We start from the raw sequence: 20,612 nt of genomic DNA, 5'->3' as shown, positions 1-20,612 counted from the left end.
TGAGAATGTTAAGGGCCCCAATTTGATTGGTTTCAGAATCAGGCAAATCCATATGGTAAGAATTCCTAATCCCCTCCCCTCAACCTTACATGTATTAAGTTATTTTGTACTGGAATAAAAAATAGATGTAAACAAACAAAATACAAGAGAACGTCAATCAATACATTTTCACTGGGTTGTGACACTCTTGGCGAGATTCCGAGGCTGGTCAACATTTAATCCTTTTAGCACGGTGAGATGATATGCCAGTAACTACATCAGAAAGATGACACATTGTTAAAATATATAAGTAGAAACCTTCCCTAGTAAAATCCATAACAATGGAAACTGAGAAGATTTCAGGAATGACAAGGAAATCGAACAGCAAGAATAGCATATACGAACTCAAGAACTTAAAATCTACAAATATTTTAGAAACACATCTTTTCCATTATAAGCACATGAAATAGAGAAGGATTAAAGAAAAGAGGGATTAAAAGTGTATCTTTGCTCCGGAAGTATTCCTAAAGGAGTTATGGAAATCCAAAAGAAAATTGTGGAACAATGTAACACATACAAATAATCTTTTAAAACTAGTGCAATGTTGCCTTCTTTTCCCCAAGGGAACAATGTTAAGTCGAGTGTTAGAAAGAGTCAGGAGATTGTTTTTGACACAATGTTAAATTAACGTTGACCGCAAAAAAAGTACAACATTGCATTAGATTTGAAAAATTATGTGTTCCATTACTTCATAATTTTCTTTGGAATGGAATGCTTGTAGCTCCTCCGGGAATACTTGCTGGATAAAAATACACTTAAACCCAAAAAAAGAAAATGCGCCTCAAAATTTAACCAAATGATAATAGCACAAGATCCGTTCTCATGCTAAAGTTTACATCCCCAAAAACCCACTAATAGTACACAACTGGTATGGAATGCAGAAGTAAAAATGATTTGAAAAGTCAGTTAACCCACCTGTAATGGAATTATATTAATTACAGGTTGAAGACAGTCCTCAACCAGTGGAACTTCAATTACCCTACAAGATTCACCAGGACACACCAAAGCAGCATCCCCTTTTGAACACATAACTATAAGACGGCCTTTGCGAGCATGAAGTTGCTGAATGACAGACTGCTGCTTGCTGTGTAAAGTTAAAGATGTTAATGTCACTTTCTAACCCAGACATTATAGCCACTCCTAACTAAACGCAACCAACCTCAAGCAAGCATCACGAGTAGCTAAAACAATAATAGGAAGATTTTCATCCACCAACGCCAAAGGACCATGCTTCATTTCACCAGCAAGTATTCCTTCACTGTGTGTAAGAGCCACCTCCTTCACTTTCAAAGCTCCCTCCAGAGCTGTTGCGTAGTTAAATCCTCTCCCAAAGACAAGAAGAGACTGCTCAGACATCAACAACTTTGCCAGATCCTTCATCTCCTGGTCTTGCTTCAGCACCTCCCTGACTTTATCTACAACACACCGTACAGTTCACATTAACTACTATAATATCTTACAAGGTTATTTTCATAAAAAGGTGGCATTTGGTACAAAGTATGTTGACAAATTCCTACAAAACTGTTTGTGAATTTAAGATTTGGACTTTGTTCAAGTTTTTTTTTTTAAGGGCATTCCTAAATATTACAAATTCTGTTTAAAACCAAATTTCATGAAATGAAAGAAACCATGGATTCCAACCTTCCACCTCTAGTTAATGCTATCAAAATGCATGACATCAAGTATTTTTAGGTCACTAATGCCATCGCTGCCACCTGTATCAACATCTATGCTCTAGTAGTCAATGTTGGGAATCACTTTCATCACTGCCGCTCTAGCACTACTCTTATCACTACTACCGTCACCACCATCATATTTTTATTTAAAAAAGTTAATTTGCTGACATTATCACTGGTATATCAATGAGAATGATAGGCACAATGAAAATTTTTGGCAATTCTTGACCAACTAAAGCATAGCATTCATATTCACCGCCACACAGTATCTACCAGGGTAGATTTTTGAAAGAATTTAGACAATGACAACATTGCCATTAATTAGATAATAGAAACTCACTTGGCAGGTCAAGGAGACCATCAATAATAGCTTCTCTTCTGGCCTGATTGGAAATTGTGTCACCTCCTATTGCAAGTGCTAACATGGCCATCACTACTATCTGACTTGTGTAAGCCTATTACAAATATAAATGTATGAATATAGCAACTGATGGTGATATAAAATACTATACACTTACGGAATACAAACGAACGAACATACATACATATGACTTGTGTAAGCCTATTACAAATATCAATGTGTGAACAAAGCAACTGACGGTGATGTAAAATAATACACATGGTGACACATCACGCACATACACATACAGTCACAGACATACGTGCACGCATGCAAGCACATGCGTGTGGATATGTTTCTCCCCTAAATGTAACTTTTACCTTGGTACTTGCCACACCTATCTCAGCACCAGCATTTATGTGTACACCACAATGTGTATTCCTTGCTATTGCACTACCAACAGTATTTGTTATGCCAACACATAATGCACCATTGTCTAACGCATATTGTAGTGCAAGTAACGTATCTGCAGTTTCACCAGATTGGCTAACAAAAACAGCAGTATCTTCTCTGTAAATTGGTCCCTGCCGATCCAACAGATCACTAGCAATTTCCATGGTAACAGGGATTCCTACAATTTGATGAGTAAATAGTACATGTAAGAATGAAAACAATTTTTTGATGCAAAAAAAAAAAAAAAAAAAGACTAGAAGATCAAAGTTGCAGGGAACTAACCAGAAAGTTCTTCCAATATTGGTCTAGCTGCCAAAGCAGCATTGTAACTAGTACCACAGCCAATGAAAACAATCCTTCTACTTCGTCGGATTGTTTTGAGGTGATCCTTCAATCCACCCAGAAGTACAGTTTTTAATTTACTTGATCCTCCCCTAATAAGCCTCCCCCTCATTGTGGTTGTAAGAGATTCAGGTTGCTCATGAATTTCTTTCTGCATATAATGCTCATAATGTCCTTTATTAATTTGCTTGACCTCCATCTCAAGAACTGATAAAGCCCGTTGCACTGAAGCGGGTCTAGAAAGGGAACCACCATTTTTTCCTTTATCATTTTCAAACCTCAAAATTGAAACTGCACCATCCTGTAGGGAGTACTTGTGAGTGTGGTATACTCCATACAAAGTGAGATAACAATTCAACAAAGCAATTTGGCATAATAAAAACATATAGTAAGAGTTAATGATTATCAGGTTAAATGAGGGAGATGGGAAGAATATGGATACGATTATTCACAAAGTACTTTGCAAAGATTCTTTTTCCCTTTATATCAACGTTTCCCAGAGTCAAATTCTATAACTTCCAGTGATTAGATATATGCCACAAACACAGTAGCTTGTAAGTGTATAATGGAAAGAGAGGCACATGTACCTTGAGATGAACGACTTCACCATCCTCAATAACCAAAACCTTCTTTGTATGTTCTACCACAGCATTAGCATCACTAGATAAAAACAACTCCTTGGGGTGGCCATTTTTTGACAGAAAGTTATTATCCTCAAATGCTGAACCATCAACCATATTTTCTGCCAATTCCTGAAATTAGAAAGGAAGTCTATTCAATCCTCATCAACCAATCAACATAATTCACTGCTGCCCAATATCAATCAAGCGGGAAAAATAGATGAGCTAGACAAGGGTGATGCCACAAAACATTCCACAGGATATAGTTCAGTCATGGTAAATGGTTATAGACTTCAGTATATTAATTTTCATTCTCTTCAGTTCAAAAAGAAAGAAAACATCATTTTCATTCAACAGGTATTATTGATATGAATAGCTTCTCACCAAAGCAGACCATTGATGTATCAAAAATTATCTACAAGCACATTGGCCATCTGCGCTACAGATACCCAACAATACACTGCAACATTATGCTGCTTCATCGGCAGGATTGACAATGCATGAAACATAAATCATTCATTTGCCTATATCATGAAATAAACATTGCTCAGCTCATACAGCCAAGCAATCAATCAGCATGATGAACTTAGAAAGATAAATTGCCAGGATACAGAGAGAATATGTTGCTAGCATCCTCAGGAAGCTATTTATACAGTCTCACTTGAAGAAACATTAACAAAACCAAGAAGATTCATAAAATAATAAACCAAACAAAATGATGCCAGAAAACCGCTATGCATACAGATCTGCCACTGTGTTTATAGAAGCTGAAACTTCTTATTGCATTCTGCTTACTTTAACACCTAGGAGTAGTGGACTGCCACGCTTGCAAGCAATTAACTCATTTGGATAATGTCGGCTTTTGAAAATAAGGGCATATGCTCCATCAAGATGCCTCATTACTTCCAGAACAACTTGACTGAACGTAACAACTTGGTTGCCTGCAGCATGAATGGGAAAATGCTTCAATCCAACATCAGGAATAGCCGACAGAAAAGTTCATGGAAACAAGATTGTGATGAACTGGAAGTATAACTGCGATGCAGATTCCCTAATGTAACAGTTAGGAAGTTAAAATCATAGATGGTGCTCTATGGTCCACATAATGTGGAAAATTTAGTGCGTGCATGGATATTAGTTGTAAACAATGGTGCCAGGAAAATTCAGTCTAGAAAATCCAATTTAGCAAAAGCAACCTTTTTGCTTGCATTAGGAAAACTGAGTTTGAGGAGCAAAATCCTATTTAAAAAATAGTAGCCAACAAGCATTTAATGAAAACTGGGTTTGAAAAATTGGGTTTGACCCTCCAAACTGGTATCCAAACACATTCTTAGACTCCAAAACTTTGCATGGTTTTCTAGTAGAGGGGGAGCAAAGGCTAACTTTATCAAGACATAGTAGGGTCTAACCGTCTATGACAGGTGGAATAATCATTTTCAAACAAATTCATAAAATATCAATTTTGTTGGACCTGAAACGGTAATTATGTCGTTTTATATTCTTTTCATCTTATTCAATTTAACATAAACATGGTATCATGAACAGCATCCTTTTGTCCATATGAAAGAACATTCATGCGCATTCCTACCAAAGAAGCCATGTAACTAATAACAGCTTTGTGCATTAATGCATTAACATTCATGTACTTCTAATCTGTAATCAAGACCGAAGTCACACCTAATCACCTTCTAAAGCGTCTGTATTTAAATTACATGGAGAAAATATAAAGAATGATCAAAAGCTGCATTTATAACAAGAATAAGAAAGAAAAAATCCCTGTCTCAAAAAGTATAAATCAAAAGCACCTTCTACCAACCAAAGTTACCTTCTGCCTCATTTGCTTTATCAAAAACAAGCTTTGCAAGTTTTGGAATGACTTCTGTGTCAGTTTTCAGATTCAAATGTAAACCCATGCCGGGTCAATGTTTCCTTCAAAACCTGAATATATAACCAACTATGATGAGACAATGTAAATCCTGATTTTGTTGTCAGCAAAGAATTTTGATTCTAGAGCAACATGTCAATTCCCCCTTATCATCCAGGTAGCCAAAAGTTGACAGCATCATCCTAACTCGATTAACTACAATCTGAAGGAGAGCACCTGCTCAACCCTCTTTATTATTGTCTGTATCATTCTGCCACAAGTATAGAGTCTATCTTGAATTAAATGAGTTTGCAGTAACGCATAAAACGAGATAATTAGCTTGCTATTATTCATTACTGTATCTGCGAATAAATTCCCACATATTACCATGCTCATTACAGTCATAGCAACCTTGAAAACAAATCAAAAGAGAAAGGAAGCCATAGAGAGGTCAAATAATCACAAGACAGCGGACGAGAAATTAAATCTTGGTCCTGTCAAAAAAAGAAATGAAACATTGGTCACACCTCGTAATTAGTAATAACCCCATTGTGAACAACCAAAAATTCATCTCCAGCGCCAGAGCTCTGAGGATGACTATTCCTTGGAGAAGGCTCTCCGTGAGTTGCCCACCGTGTATGCGCTATTCCAGCATGGATGGAGAAAGATTCCTCCAAGTTTAATTCCACGTCATCAACTTCTGATTTTTTCCCCAAAAACAAAGGAAGAAGTCCAATCTTAGTGTTAGATCTCAAACTCACGAACCACACACAGCAATAGAAAAGATCAACTTAGATTTAAAGTTTCCTGGTTGGCAAAGAAACAGGGGAGAGGGAGGAAGACAAGGAGGGAGAATCGGAGGAAGCTTGGCTCTATGCTGCAATTGCGTAATAAAAATACGGTTTTGCAGTGAGTTACCTATTATACGGAAATTTCTTCACCCACGAAAATTGCAACAAATAAAATTTCGTGATAAAATAGAGCATCAAAATGTCAGCATGGTAACAGGCAGAGCTGCCATAAATTAAAATAGGAAAGAAGAAGAAGAAGCTATACACCACCAAAATTGAGTAAATAAATAGTACTATGAGCGCGATGAGAAGCAGGAGCGAAGAAAAAACATACAGAGAAGGAGAAGTGACCTTGGTAGACGGATTTGACAAGGGATTCAATATTTCCCTCTTGACGGAAGATAATAGGAGGAGGAGTGATGGAAATTGACGAACATTGAGAAGTGTTTGGATCGAGGGAAAGTGAGGAGTCGATGGCGATGCCAGCAGAATCATATCCACGGTATTCCAATCGCCTAAGGCCATTGAATAATACCTGCAGAATGTACCTCCTTTCTCTGTTGACGTTATAGTTAAGATAAGCAAATATGCCACACATTATTTCTTCTTCCTTTGTTGTCTTCCAGTTCTTCCTCTCCTCGCGCAGTGTTTCTCATTATATAGCCAAGAAACACACCGGCCGACGCATTTGACTTTTGCTCTATTTATTTCCCCGTGGGATGCAGGGAATATTTCAATATTTAAAAAGTAAAAATAAAACAGAAATATGAAAATTTATGTACTTCAGCGTGTTTGGGATTGGTTTCTTCTTTTTATTAGTATGGGAAAAAGTTTTCCACACTAAATAGAGTTTATTAAATTGTTAATATTTTTTTAAGTTAAAAATAAAAAAAATGATAGTAAAATTTTTTTAAATTATATAAATAACATTTTAGTCTTTTGAAATGACATAATTCTGTCTTTAAAGACTTTTTATCATTAAAAATTAATATAAATGATCAAATTATTCTTAATTTAAATTTAAAAAATAATAGGTGTCATTTTCTCCATTTCCTTTATGAGCCAATCTCTCTAGTCTCACCTGTTCTCTTCATACTTTGTCGTCTCATGTAACATCCTGATTTTTATATAATAAAGAAATTGTGGAATTTAGGTTTTGAGGAAAAAAATGATAATAATAGGAATTTATATTATTTGAGGTTATTTAGAAATAATATTATGATTAGGTATTTAATTATGAATTTAAAAATTTAAATTTAAAACCACATAAGTAATATTTAGTTAAGATATAATACATAAATAATTTTTTTTATGTATGTGTTAAAAAAAAAAAGAGAAGGTAGAAGGAACAAAAAAAAGGGGGGGTGGAAGGTTGTTGTTTCTAAGTCCCACATTGGTTAGATGAGGGAAGAGAAGAGGTGCCTTCATGTATAAAAAGGAGGAGGTGTGTGCATTAGGAAGCATGAGAGGCTAAGATGCAATTTAGAGAAAATTGCAACTTTGGGCCCAAAGGTTTGAATAATTAAATTCAAACCTATAGTTTTTTTTTTTAATATAATTTTGGGACTCACAATCCCATTTTTATATTATTTTTCTCTCTTCCTCTCACGTTGCTCGGCGTTTTCTCGCAAGGGGGGATTATTTTCTTTTTTCTTCAGGTATGTTTTAACTTTCCTGTTTAGATTAGCATTTAAAAATTTATTTAATTACAAAATTAATTTTATAGTTATTTTCTAAATAATATTAGCTTTCTAGTGATATGATTATTTTGTAGGATAGAGTAAATATTTTGATTAGGATTTTTCTATAGGATAGTTAATCTGATGATATGATGGATTAAAAATATAGGTTAAAATTCTTAGGGATATAATAAATATTATAGAATATTTTCTTAAGGTTGAAACTCATGTTTAAGAATTTTTGAGTTAAAATCTAGATCTATATGGTTGAATTTATGTGGAATCTGAGATGTAGGGATAAATCTATGATTATTAAATATTTATTTAAGTATGAATAGGTATTTTTGAGGTTATAGAAAGGTGATTTGAGGCTTCAGGATAATTCTAAAATTTTTAATTTATTTTTAGATGAATTTTTAGAATGTAGAAGGATGAAATTGCGATACTAGAAGTGAATTGAGGATAAAAAAAAAATAGTTCATTAGGGTACGAGAATTTTAGAAAAGAATTTGGGAAGTTAAATAAGGCATAAATCTTAAATTAGTGTTAATATGGACTATAGATTTAAGACTTTCTAACTCTTTAAATTAGAGTTATTTATTTTAATGTAAAATTAATATATAGTATTGTGAAATAATTATGTAGATTATATTGACAAAGATAGTGGTGAAAAAGGAGTTGTGAAGGGGAACTTGTTATTCAAGACACAAGGTAACCATTATTAATGTGTTGTGATGAGTGTGTTTGTGAATGGTTATGTGTTGTTTTGTTGTTTGGAAAAATTATGAATTATTGAAAATAAATACTGTATATACTTGTTTGAAATTATTGCCAAGTGGGTTAAAAATTTATTTTTGTTTATCATGATGAGATATTATTGTTCGGATATATTCCTGTTTGGATATTTGAATGATGCATGACTTGTCAGGGTATTTTAATGTATGGTGTTAATGGGAATTTCTGTTCGGTTAATTATTACCACGTGGTAAGCCCTCATTGGACCCAATGAGTGGCGTGTCGCTTGGTCCAACTCACCTTTGGCCGGGTGATTTGGCGTCCGAGCATGGTGAAAGGAGGATATAAGGTGCAGTCATGCAATTAAATACTTGTTCGGTTTGTTTGAAAATATTGTTCGGTTAAATGTTTTGTGTGCCCACTTAGCAATCGCATGATTAGTTACATCCGCATGCATCATTACATATTAATTTTTGGTTATTGAGACTTTTAAGTCTCATTCCCCGTGGTTAATATTTTTACAGGAGCGAATCCGGCCGAGAAAGCACCAGAGGTGTAATTATGGTGTATGAGACACCATCTTTTACGTTGCCTCTTATTTTGGATTATACAATGTATCTTGTGCCAACTTAGGACATATCTTGTCTATGGAGCATGTAAACTCTAATCCTTTTTATTAAATGCATTTATATGTCCAAGAGGATTATGTCTGTCCCTTTTGATTCATGACCTAATTTAAATAACATGCTATGAGGATCATGTCTGTCCCTCATGGTTCTAATTACTTTTTGAGATATTTTAAGACCTGTGGTATATTGTCTTGGATGTATCATGGTAGAAATTTTTCTACCATGATAAGGGTATGATAAGGGTTCAATGAAAAAAAAATGATTTCTTGAATTAATAACTTGCGAAAAATCAGTTTGTAAATTTGAGGGTGCAACATATTGGTATCAGAGCATATAGTCGGTTGGCAATATACATTGTTATGGTGCTTCTCATTGTATGGCCATGATATAGCTAGGCTAATTTTATTATTTATATCTTGTATCCTTTAGGAGGGGAGAGAAAATGCCTGTTACTCGTGGTAACTCAGGATTCCAACATGAGCACCTGCCACCGCCACTGCCAAATGAGGAGCCTGACTTGGCGGAATTAAGAATGCTTGTAAAAACATTAACAGACAAGGTTCAAGGATACGAACAAGAGTTGACGGAGCTAAAGAGGCAAAAGGTAACTGAAAATGGAGATAGGGCTCATGTTGAGAGTCATGTGGGGGAAGGCAGTTCCTCACATCCTGCCACTCTGAGAGATCATGAGTCTAGAAGGAAAGAAATTAGGCAGGAGGAACAGAGAGCCCCACCGACCATTACTGATGTGTGGGAAACTGTTAGGAAGTTTAACCCTCCTACGTTTGATGGTAACCTTAAACCATCCGTGGTAGAGGAATGGGTGAAGAGACTCGAATCCATCTTTCGAGTAGTCACATGCACCAGCAATCAAAAAGTACAAGTAGCATTAGTGCTCCTAGTGAAAGGAGCAAGAGATTGGTGGGAGACAGCAGGGCCCAGGGATGATTCTACACTCACCTGGGAGGAATTCAAGGAAAAATTATTCAGGCATTACTTTCCATCAGAGTTAAGGTCTGAGAAGGAAGCGGAATTCCATGCCTTTAAGCAAGGGAACCTCGATGAGGACACATTCATTGCTAAGTTTCAGGAGTTATCTAGATACTCCACGTACCTGCAGTATAGGGATGATTCCGAATGGAAGGCTAAGCGCTTATTGGAGAAGGCTAGACCAGAATTGAGGGAACAATTGGCTCATCTAGATATCCGAGATTATGATGAAATGTGCATAAAACTACAAGTAGTAGCTCGCAGTAAGAAGGAGGTTGAGAGAGAGAAGAGGGGTTATTCATATAGTAGACCCCCAACCTACCCTCGACCCACTGGAGGCATTATGAAGAAAAACCATCAGGGTTCGAGTAGCTCATGGAACCAAGGAAGGCAGAAGGGTCCATTTCAAAGGGGCCAAGGACAGAGGAGCTATCATAGTAGTTATTACGGGTCACAGAGGAGCCCAACAGTATCTACCCCTGCCCCGAGTACAGCGAGCTCTCAACAGTGCACTAAATGCGGGCGTCATCATTTCGGACAGTGCTGGATCTGTTACATTTGTGGGAAACCCGGTCACATTGCAAAGTTTTGTGGGGACAACCAGGGCTCAAATATGAAGAACCCTTCCCAACATCCTACTGTCTCTGGTCGTGTGTTTGCTCTTACTCAGGACACCATGAACTCCCCAGATGCCATTAGAGGTAACATCAAATCCTTCATCATGATATTGTTGCACTATTTGATTCGGGTGCTACACACTCTTTTATTTCTGAAACTTGTGTAAAGAACCTTGATTTGCCTGTGTGTATTTTACCGTTTGATATGAATGTGTCTACTCCTGCGGGAGAATCTGTGAGGACCGCTAAGGCATGCCTTAACCTAGTAGTCGAGTTTAAAAATAGGAAAACAACTATGGACTTAATTATCCTACCACTGAGAGGTATGGATGTAATTGTGGGAATGAATTGGATGGCTGCAAATGGTGCTATCCTAGATTGTAGAGAGAGGAGTGTGTCTTTATCTTCTTTGTCGGTGACCCCAGTCGAGACTCAAGATCATGTTTTCTTGTCGGCGGCGCAAGTTGATAGATGTATGAAGAAGGGTTGCCAGGCCTACATGGTTTTCTTCTCTATCCAAGCTAAGATTGATGAAGGCGTGAAGAATATCCCAATTGTCAAAGAATTTGCGGATGTATTTCCAGACGAAGTCTCCGGTTTACCCCCAAAGCGCGAGGTAGAGTTCTCAATTGAATTGGTACCCGGTACAGGGCAATTTCTAAGGCTCCTTATCGGATGTCCCCTTCAGAGTTAGCGGAACTGAAAAAGCAAATCGAAGAGCTACTTGAGAAGGGTTTCATCAGACCGAGTGTTTCACCTTGGGGATCTCCAGTCCTTTTTGTAAAGAAGAAGGACGGAAGCCTCCGATTGTGCATTGATTATAGACAATTGAACAAAGTAACCATCAAGAACAAATATCCACTTCCGAGAATCGATGATTTGCTGGATCAGCTTGTGGGATCCGCAGTTTTCTCAAAGATTGACTTAAGGTCAGGGTACCACCAATTGAGAGTGAGAGCAGAGGATATACCTAAGACAGCATTTCGGACGAGATATGGGCATTATGAATTCATGGTGATGCCGTTTGGACTTACGAATGCTCCTGCGGTATTCATGGATTACATGAATAGGATCTTTCGACCCTATTTAGATAAGTTTGTAGTAGTGTTTATTGATGACATTCTTATTTATTCAAAGGATGAGGAGGCTCATGGTGAACATTTAAGAATCGTCTTGCAAGTTTTGAGGGAACATAAGCTTTATGCCAAATTAAGCAAGTGTGAATTTTGGCTCCAAGAAGTAAAGTTTTTGGGCCATGTTGTGTCCAGAGATGGAGTTGCGGTGGATCCTAGTAAGATTGATGCAGTGATGAAGTGGGAACAGCCAAAATCTGTTACAGAGATACGAAGCTTTTTAGGTCTAGCAGGTTATTATCGTCGCTTTATTAAGGGATTTTCGCAAATTGCGATGCCCTTAACTAAGCTAACTAAGAAGGATGCCCCATTTATTTGGACTGACAAATGTGAAGCTGCTTTCCAAGAATTGAAAAAGAGGTTAACCACTACTCCAGTATTGACTATTCCTGACCCTGTGGTGCCGTACACTCTGTACACTGATGCTTCTTTAAAGGGTTTAGGATGTGTTTTGATGCAAAATGACCGAGTGGTTGCCTATTCCTCCAGACAGTTGAGACCACACGAGGAAAATTACCCTACTCATGATTTGGAGTTAGCTGCAGTTGTGTTTGCTCTAAAGATATGGAGACACTACTTGTATGGATCTAAGTTTCAAATCTTCAGTGACCATAAGAGCCTGAAGTATTTATTTGATCAAAAAGAGCTTAATATGAGGCAGCGACGATGGATGGAATTTCTAAGGATTATGACTTTGAATTACATTACCATCCGGGTAAGGCTAACGTGGTAGCTGATGCCTTAAGTAGAAAGACTATTCATGCTGCACATTTGATGGTTCATGAATATCATTTATGGAACAGTTTTCATGATGTTCCAGTAGATGTGATTGAACATCAAATGGCCGCACTCCAGGTAGCAGACTTTGAGAGCAAATTCTGGGAAGATCTCAGAGTCTCACAGCAAAGTGATGACTACTTAAGGAATATAAGGAAGGAGATAGTGGTAGGTAAGGCCCCAAATTTTACCATCTCTGAGGACACAGTGATGAAGTATAAAGGTAGAGTTTGTGTACCTAATGATCCAAGATTGAGGAATATCCTTTTAGAAGAAGCTCATAGGAGCAAATATACAATTCATCCCGGTATAACTAAAATGTACCATGATTTGAAGCGAGGTTGGTGGTGGCCAGGAATGAAGAAAGATGTAACTGAATTTGTTTCTAGATGTTTAACGTGTCAGAAGATAAAGATAGAACATCAGAAGCCAGCTGGAACACTGCAACCGTTAGATATTCCAAAGTGGAAATGGGATGATATTTCTATGGATTTCATCACTGGACTGCCAAGAACACCCTCGAGTAAGGATGCTATTTGGGTGATAGTAGACCGACTCACCAAATCAGCTCACTTTTTGGCGATCAAGTTTACCTCTACATTAGAGAAATTTGCTGAGATATACATTAAGGAGATAGTTAGACTTCATGGTATACCCTCTAGAATTGTGTCAGATCGTGACCCAAGGTTCACTTCAAACTTTGGGGGGCGCTACAGAAGGCTATGGGTACCAGACTGAGTTTTAGCACCGCATACCACCCCCAAACAGATGGACAAACAGAGAGGACGATCCAGACTTTGGAGGACATGTTGAGAGCTTGTGCCATTGAACTACCAGGTAGTTGGGATAATCATTTGCCATTAGCTGAATTTGCTTATAATAACAGCTATCATTCTAGTATTGGGATGGCGCCTTATGAGGCCTTGTATGGAAGGAAGTGTAGATCGCCTTTATGTTGGACAGAATTAAGTGAGAGGAGTATCATTGGTCCAGAAATTGTAGAGCAAACCACCCAGAAGATTGCAATGATTAAGCAAAAATTGCTAACCGCTCAGAGCCGACAGAAGAGCTATGCTGATAAGAGGAGACGGCCGTTAGAGTTTGAAGTAGGAGATCATGTATTTTTGAAGGTTTCTCCAGTGACAGGCATTGGTAGATCCATTAAGGCAAAAAAATTGACACCTAGATTTATGGGCCCGTATGAGATCTTGGAGCGAATTGGATCTACTGCATATAGAGTTGCATTACCTCCACAGATTGCAGGTATCCATAATGTGTTCCACGTATCACAGTTGAAGAAGTACAACCCGCCCGATCCCTCCCATGTTATTGAACCTGAAGAAGTAGAATTGAGGGAGAATTTGACCTTTAGATCCGAACCGGAGCGAATTGAGGACTTTAAGGACAAACAACTACGCAATAAGACCATCCGACTCGTGAAGGTGATTTGGAAGGGTGGAGCCCTAGGTGATGCTACTTGGGAGACCGAGGAGAGTATGAGGCGAGATTATCCACATTTATTTGCTTAGGTACATAGTTTCTAAGCTTATCTATTAAATTTTGAGGACAAAATTTCTAAAAGGAGGGGAGAATTGTAACATCCTGATTTTTTATAATAAAGAAATTGTGGAATTTAGGTTTTGAGGAAAAAAATGATAATAATAGGAATTTATATTATTTGAGGTTATTTAGAAATAATATTATGATTAGGTATTTAATTATGAATTTAAAAATTTAAATTTAAAACCACATAAGCATATTTAGTTAAGATATAATACATAAATAATTTTTTTTATGTGTGTGTTAAAAAAAAAAGAGAAGGTAGAAGGAACAAAAAAAGGGGGGGTGGAAGGTTGTTGTTTCTAAGTCCCACATTGGTTAGATGAGGGAAGAGAAGAGGTGCCTTCATGTATAAAAAGGAGGGGGTGTGTGCATTAGGAAGCATGAGAGGCTAAGATGCAATTTAGAGAAAATTGCAACTTTGGGCCCAAAGGTTTGAATAATTAAATTCAAACCTATAGTTTTTTTTTTAATATAATTTTGGGACTCACAATCCCATTTTTATATTATTTTTCTCTCTTCCTCTCACGTTGCTCGGCGTTTTCTCGCAAGGGGGGATTATTTTCTTTTTTCTTCAGGTATGTTCTAACTTTCCTGTTTAGATTAGCATTTAAAAATTTATTTAATTACAAAATTAATTTTATAGTTATTTTCTAAATAATATTAGCTTTCTAGTGATATGATTATTTTGTAGGATAGAGTAAATATTTTGATTAGGATTTTTCTATAGGATAGTTAATCTGATGATATGATGGATTAAAAATATAGGTTAAAATTCTTAGGGATATAATAAATATTATAGAATATTTTCTTAAGGTTGAAACTCATGTTTAAGAATTTTTGAGTTAAAATCTAGATCTATATGGTTGAATTTATGTGGAATCTGAGATGTAGGGATAAATCTATGATTATTAAATATTTATTTAAGTATGAATAGGTATTTTTGAGGTTATAGAAAGGTGATTTGAGGCTTCAGGATAATTCTAAAATTTTTAATTATTTTTGGATGAATTTTTAGAATGTAAAGGATGAAATTGCGATACTAGAAGTGAATTGAGGATAAAAAAAAATAGTTCATTAGGGTACGAGAATTTTAGAAAAGAATTTGGGAAGTTAAATAAGGCATAAATCTTAAATTAGTGTTAATATGGACTATAGATTTAAGACTTTCTAACTCTTTAAATAGAGTTATTTATTTTAATGTAAAATTAATATATAGTATTGTGAAATAATTATGTAGATTATATTGACAAAGATAGTGGTGAAAAAGGAGTTGTGAAGGGGAACTTGTTATTCAAGACACAGGTAACCATTATTAATGTGTTGTGATGAGTGTGTTTGTGAATGGTTATGTGTTGTTTTGTTGTTTGGAAAAATTATGAATTATTGAAAATAAATACTGTATATACTTGTTTGAAATTATTGCCAAGTGGGTTAAAAATTTATTTTTGTTTATCATGATGAGATATTTTTCGGATATATTCCTGTTTGGATATTTGAATGATGCATGACTTGTCAGGGTATTTTAATGTATGGTGTTAATGGGAATTTCTGTTCGGTTAATTATTACCACGTGGTAAGCCCTCATTGGACCCAATGAGTGGCGTGTCGCTTGGTCCAACTCACCTTTGGCCGGGTGATTTGGCGTCCGAGCATGGTGAAAGGAGGATATAAGGTGCAGTCATGCAATTAAATACTTGTTCGGTTTGTTTGAAAATATTGTTCGGTTAAATGTTTTGTGTGCCCACTTAGCAATCGCATGATTAGTTACATCCGCATGCATCATTACATATTAATTTTTGGTTACTGAGACTTTTAAGTCTCATTCCCCGTGGTTAATATTTTTACAGGAGCGAATCCGGCCGAGAAAGCACCAGAGGTGTAATTATGGTGTATGAGACACCATCTTTTACGTTGCCTCTTATTTTGGATTATACAATGTATCTTGTGCCAACTTAGGACATATCTTGTCTATGGAGCATGTAAACTCTAATCCTTTTTATTAAATGCATTTATATGTCCAAGAGGATTATGTCTGTCCCTTTTGATTCATGACCTAATTTAAATAACATGCTATGAGGATCATGTCTGTCCCTCATGGTTCTAATTGCTTTTTGAGATATTTTAAGACCTGTGGTATATTGTCTTGGATGTATCATGGTAGAAATTTTTCTACCATGATAAGGGTATGATAAGGGTTCAATGAAAAAAAAAATGATTTCTTGAATTAATAACTTGCGAAAAATCAGTTTGTAAATTTGAGGGCAACATATTGGTATCAAGCATATAGTCGGTTGGCAATATACATTGTTATGGTGCTTCTCATTGTATGGCCATGATATAGCTAGGCTAATTTTTTATTTATATCTTGTATCCTTTAGGAGGGGAGAGAAAATGCCTGTTACTCGTGGTAACTCAGGATTCCAACATGAGCACCTGCCACCGCCACTGCCAATGAGGAGCCTGACTTGGCGGAATTGAATGCTTGTAAAACATTAACAGACAAGGTTCAAGGATACGAACAAGAGTTGACGGAGCTAAAGAGGCAAAAGGTAACTGAAATGGAGATAGGGCTCATGTTGAGAGTCATGTGGGGGAAGGCAGTTCCTCACATCCTGCCACTCTGAGAGATCATGAGTCTAGAAGAAAGAAATTAGGCAGGAGGAACAGAGAGCCCCACCGACCATTACTGATGTGTGGGAAACTGTTAGGAAGTTTAACCCTCCTACGTTTGATGGTAACCTTAAACCATCCGTGGTAGAGGAATGGGTGAAGAGACTCGAATCCATCTTTCGAGTAGTCACATGCACCAGCAATCAAAAAGTACAAGTAGCATTAGTGCTCCTAGTGAAAGGAGCAAGAGATTGGTGGGAGACAGCAGGGCCCAGGGATGATTCTACACTCACCTGGGAGGAATTCAAGGAAAATTATTCAGGCATTACTTTCCATCAGAGTTAAGGTCTGAGAAGGAAGCGGAATTCCATGCCTTTAAGCAAGGGAACCTCGATGAGGACACATTCATTGCTAAGTTTCAGGAGTTATCTAGATACTCCACGTACCTGCAGTATAGGGATGATTCCGAATGGAAGGCTAAGCGCTTATTGGAGAAGGCTAGACCAGAATTGAGGGAACAATTGGCTCATCTAGATATCCGAGATTATGATGAAATGTGCATAAAACTACAAGTAGTAGCTCGCAGTAAGAAGGAGGTTGAGAGAGAGAAGAGGGGTTATTCATATAGTAGACCCCCAACCTACCCTCGACCCACCGGAGGCATTATGAAGAAAAACCATCAGGGTTCGAGTAGCTCATGGAACCAAGGAAGGCAGAAGGGTCCATTTCAAAGGGGCCAAGGACAGAGGAGCTATCATAGTAGTTATTACGGGTCACAGAGGAGCCCAACAGTATCTACCCCTGCCCCGAGTACAGCGAGCTCTCAACAGTGCACTAAATGCGGGCGTCGTCATTTCGGACAGTGCTGGATCTGTTACATTTGTGGGAAACCCGGTCACATTGCAAAGTTTGTGGGGACAACCAGGGCTCAAATATGAAGAACCCTTCCCAACATCCTACTGTCTCTGGTCGTGTGTTTGCTCTTACTCAGGACACCATGAACTCCCCAGATGCCATTAGAGGTAACATCAAAATCCTTCATCATGATATTGTTGCACTATTTGATTCGGGTGCTACACACTCTTTTATTTCTGAAACTTGTGTAAAGAACCTTGATTTGCCTGTGTGTATTTTACCGTTTGATATGAATGTGTCTACTCCTGCGGGAGAATCTGTGAGGACCGCTAAGGCATGCCTTAACCTAGTAGTCGAGTTTAAAAATAGGAAAACAACTATGGACTTAATTATCCTACCACTGAGAGGTATGGATGTAATTGTGGGAATGAATTGGATGGCTGCAAATGGTGCTATCCTAGATTGTAGAGAGAGGAGTGTGTCTTTATCTTCTTTGTCGGTGACCCCAGTCGAGACTCAAGATCATGTTTTCTTGTCGGCGGCGCAAGTTGATAGATGTATGAAGAAGGGTTGCCAGGCCTACATGGTTTTCTTCTCTATCCAAGCTAAGATTGATGAAGGCGTGAAGAATATCCCAATTGTCAAAGAATTTGCGGATGTATTTCCAGACGAAGTCTCCGGTTTACCCCCAAAGCGCGAGGTAGAGTTCTCAATTGAATTGGTACCCGGTACAGGGCCAATTTCTAAGGCTCCTTATCGGATGTCCCCTTCAGAGTTAGCGGAACTGAAAAAGCAAATCGAAGAGCTACTTGAGAAGGGTTTCATCAGACCGAGTATTTCACCTTGGGGATCTCCAGTCCTTTTTGTAAAGAAGAAGGACGGAAGCCTCCGATTGTGCATTGATTATAGACAATTGAACAAAGTAACCATCAAGAACAAATATCCACTTCCGAGAATCGATGATTTGCTGGATCAGCTTGTGGGATCCGCAGTTTTCTCAAAGATTGACTTAAGGTCAGGGTACCACCAATTGAGAGTGAGAGCAGAGGATACCTAAGACAGCATTTCGGACGAGATATGGGCATTATGAATTCATGGTGATGCCGTTTGGACTTACGAATGCTCCTGCGGTATCATGGATTACATGAATAGGATCTTTCGACCCTATTTAGATAAGTTTGTAGTAGTGTTTATTGATGACATTCTTATTTATTCAAAGGATGAGGAGGCTCATGGTGAACATTTAAGAATCGTCTTGCAAGTTTTGAGGGAACATAAGCTTTATGCCAAATTAAGCAAGTGTGAATTTTGGCTCCAAGAAGTAAAGTTTTTGGGCCATGTTGTGTCCAGAGATGGAGTTGCGGTGGATCCTAGTAAGATTGATGCAGTGATGAAGTGGGAACAGCCAAAATCTGTTACAGAGATACGAAGCTTTTTAGGTTAAATAAGTGATAAAAGTAGTGTGATAGAAGAGGAGAGTAAGTCTAAAGCATAAAAGTAAATGCACAACTATGACAAGCATGTCCTCTTATAGGTAGAGATCTAAGCAATAAAAATACCTTAATCACAATTAAAAAAGGGTTTTAGATAATAATGATGTTTAAATTATATGTTACAAAATTATAAATAGATTTAAATAAATAATTAATATTATTAATTTATAATAATTCTTTTAAATACTAATGAATATTTATAGTATCCAACAAAAAGTAAATGGGAATTTTTGACATATGAGAAATAAAATTCAAGAATATTAACATGAGATGGGAGAGGAGAAAAAAATTAGAGGGAAGATGCGGCTAGAGGATACACGAACAACATCAAAGATTGGACGATGAAATTAATTGTACGCTCATAGCCATATAATAAGTTATAATTTTCTTGACTATAACGATTAGGTTAGTTTACTTAAAGTTAAATATAAATTAAATTAAATTTTAAGCCGGGAATATGAAAGATTAAGAGGGAGGGGATTAAGGGGTGAGACTTCCTATTATCGAGGAAAGCAGGCCCCTAATAGCATGCCAAAGGGGCCCGCTTGCATAATTTGCTACGCGCTTCAAACAGCCCTGCCTCAGTTTACAAAACGAAAGAATAATAGAGATATATATGTAAAAAAGGTCACTTTCAAAATAAAAGAAAATACAATAGGATCAGAGACAATAAAGGATTAAAAAGGGAAGGAAAAATATGGCTTTGCTACCTCTAAAAGATAGGTGTACACTAGAGATAACGCCATATTAATAATTTGATCAGTTTGATTATATTCTTTCTTTGCCACTCCTTCAATAGTTTGAATCCTTTTAGTGAATAGTTATCAAATAGTTTGCTTCTGGCGCAAAATGAAAGTTATGAGAGCATGTGTCCCCAAGATTCAATATTGCTTGTATATATGCAGTGCACTAAAAGGCACTACTATTTTATTTTATTTTATTTTTGCATAGCCAATCCATTAGTTTGGTTAACTTGCAGTATAAATCTTATTATATATTATCAAAACTGAATGTGCAGTGACTTGATGGATAGATAGTCTTGAAGTGTTTTAAATTTTACTATAATTTCTTAACGTAATAGATAAGAGAGAGAGAAGCGTGCATGCCTGGTAAATAAAGACAGAAAATACGAAGTGATACTCCTCAAGGTTAAATACGTGAAGAAGAAGACTTCGCCTCAACTTCGTTAAGGTGGTAGAGGTTGGAGGTTCGAGTCTGGGGAGGTTCCAAAAGACCCCCGTGAGGGTGGGGTGAGGAATAACCACTGTACCACCAGTGGGAAAGCCGGCAATCATGTGGTGACATGTGTGTTGTCCAGCGCCTGGGAAAAGACCCTGGAGAGGCAGTGGTGACCCAGGAGGGCTGTTACATAAAAGGCGCCTTTTATGTAACAGTACGGAGCCACC

The 20,612-nt window shown here is 37.2% G+C and overlaps 1 protein-coding gene across 1 annotated transcript; it reads right to left on the bottom strand.

Moving 5' to 3' along the window:
• Positions 1-6,785, bottom strand: LOC129288555 (glutamine--fructose-6-phosphate aminotransferase [isomerizing] 1). Its single transcript, XM_054925189.1, is given in 12 exon segments — positions 1-252; positions 955-1,123; positions 1,199-1,454; positions 2,056-2,170; positions 2,436-2,686; positions 2,791-3,151; positions 3,438-3,602; positions 4,266-4,411; positions 5,296-5,359; positions 5,361-5,408; positions 5,862-6,034; positions 6,477-6,785. Coding segments are annotated over 12 exon segments (2,079 nt in total). The 5' UTR covers positions 6,724-6,785; the 3' UTR covers positions 1-168.
• Between the last annotated feature and the right edge of the window lie 13,827 nt (positions 6,786-20,612).

Source organism: Prosopis cineraria, unplaced genomic scaffold, assembly GCF_029017545.1.
Source record: "Prosopis cineraria cultivar Desert tree isolate PC_DT_omini unplaced genomic scaffold, ASM2901754v1 PC1, whole genome shotgun sequence".
In the NCBI taxonomy this organism is placed as follows: domain Eukaryota; kingdom Viridiplantae; phylum Streptophyta; class Magnoliopsida; order Fabales; family Fabaceae; genus Prosopis; species Prosopis cineraria.
This window is presented reverse-complemented; position numbering and strand designations above follow the sequence as displayed.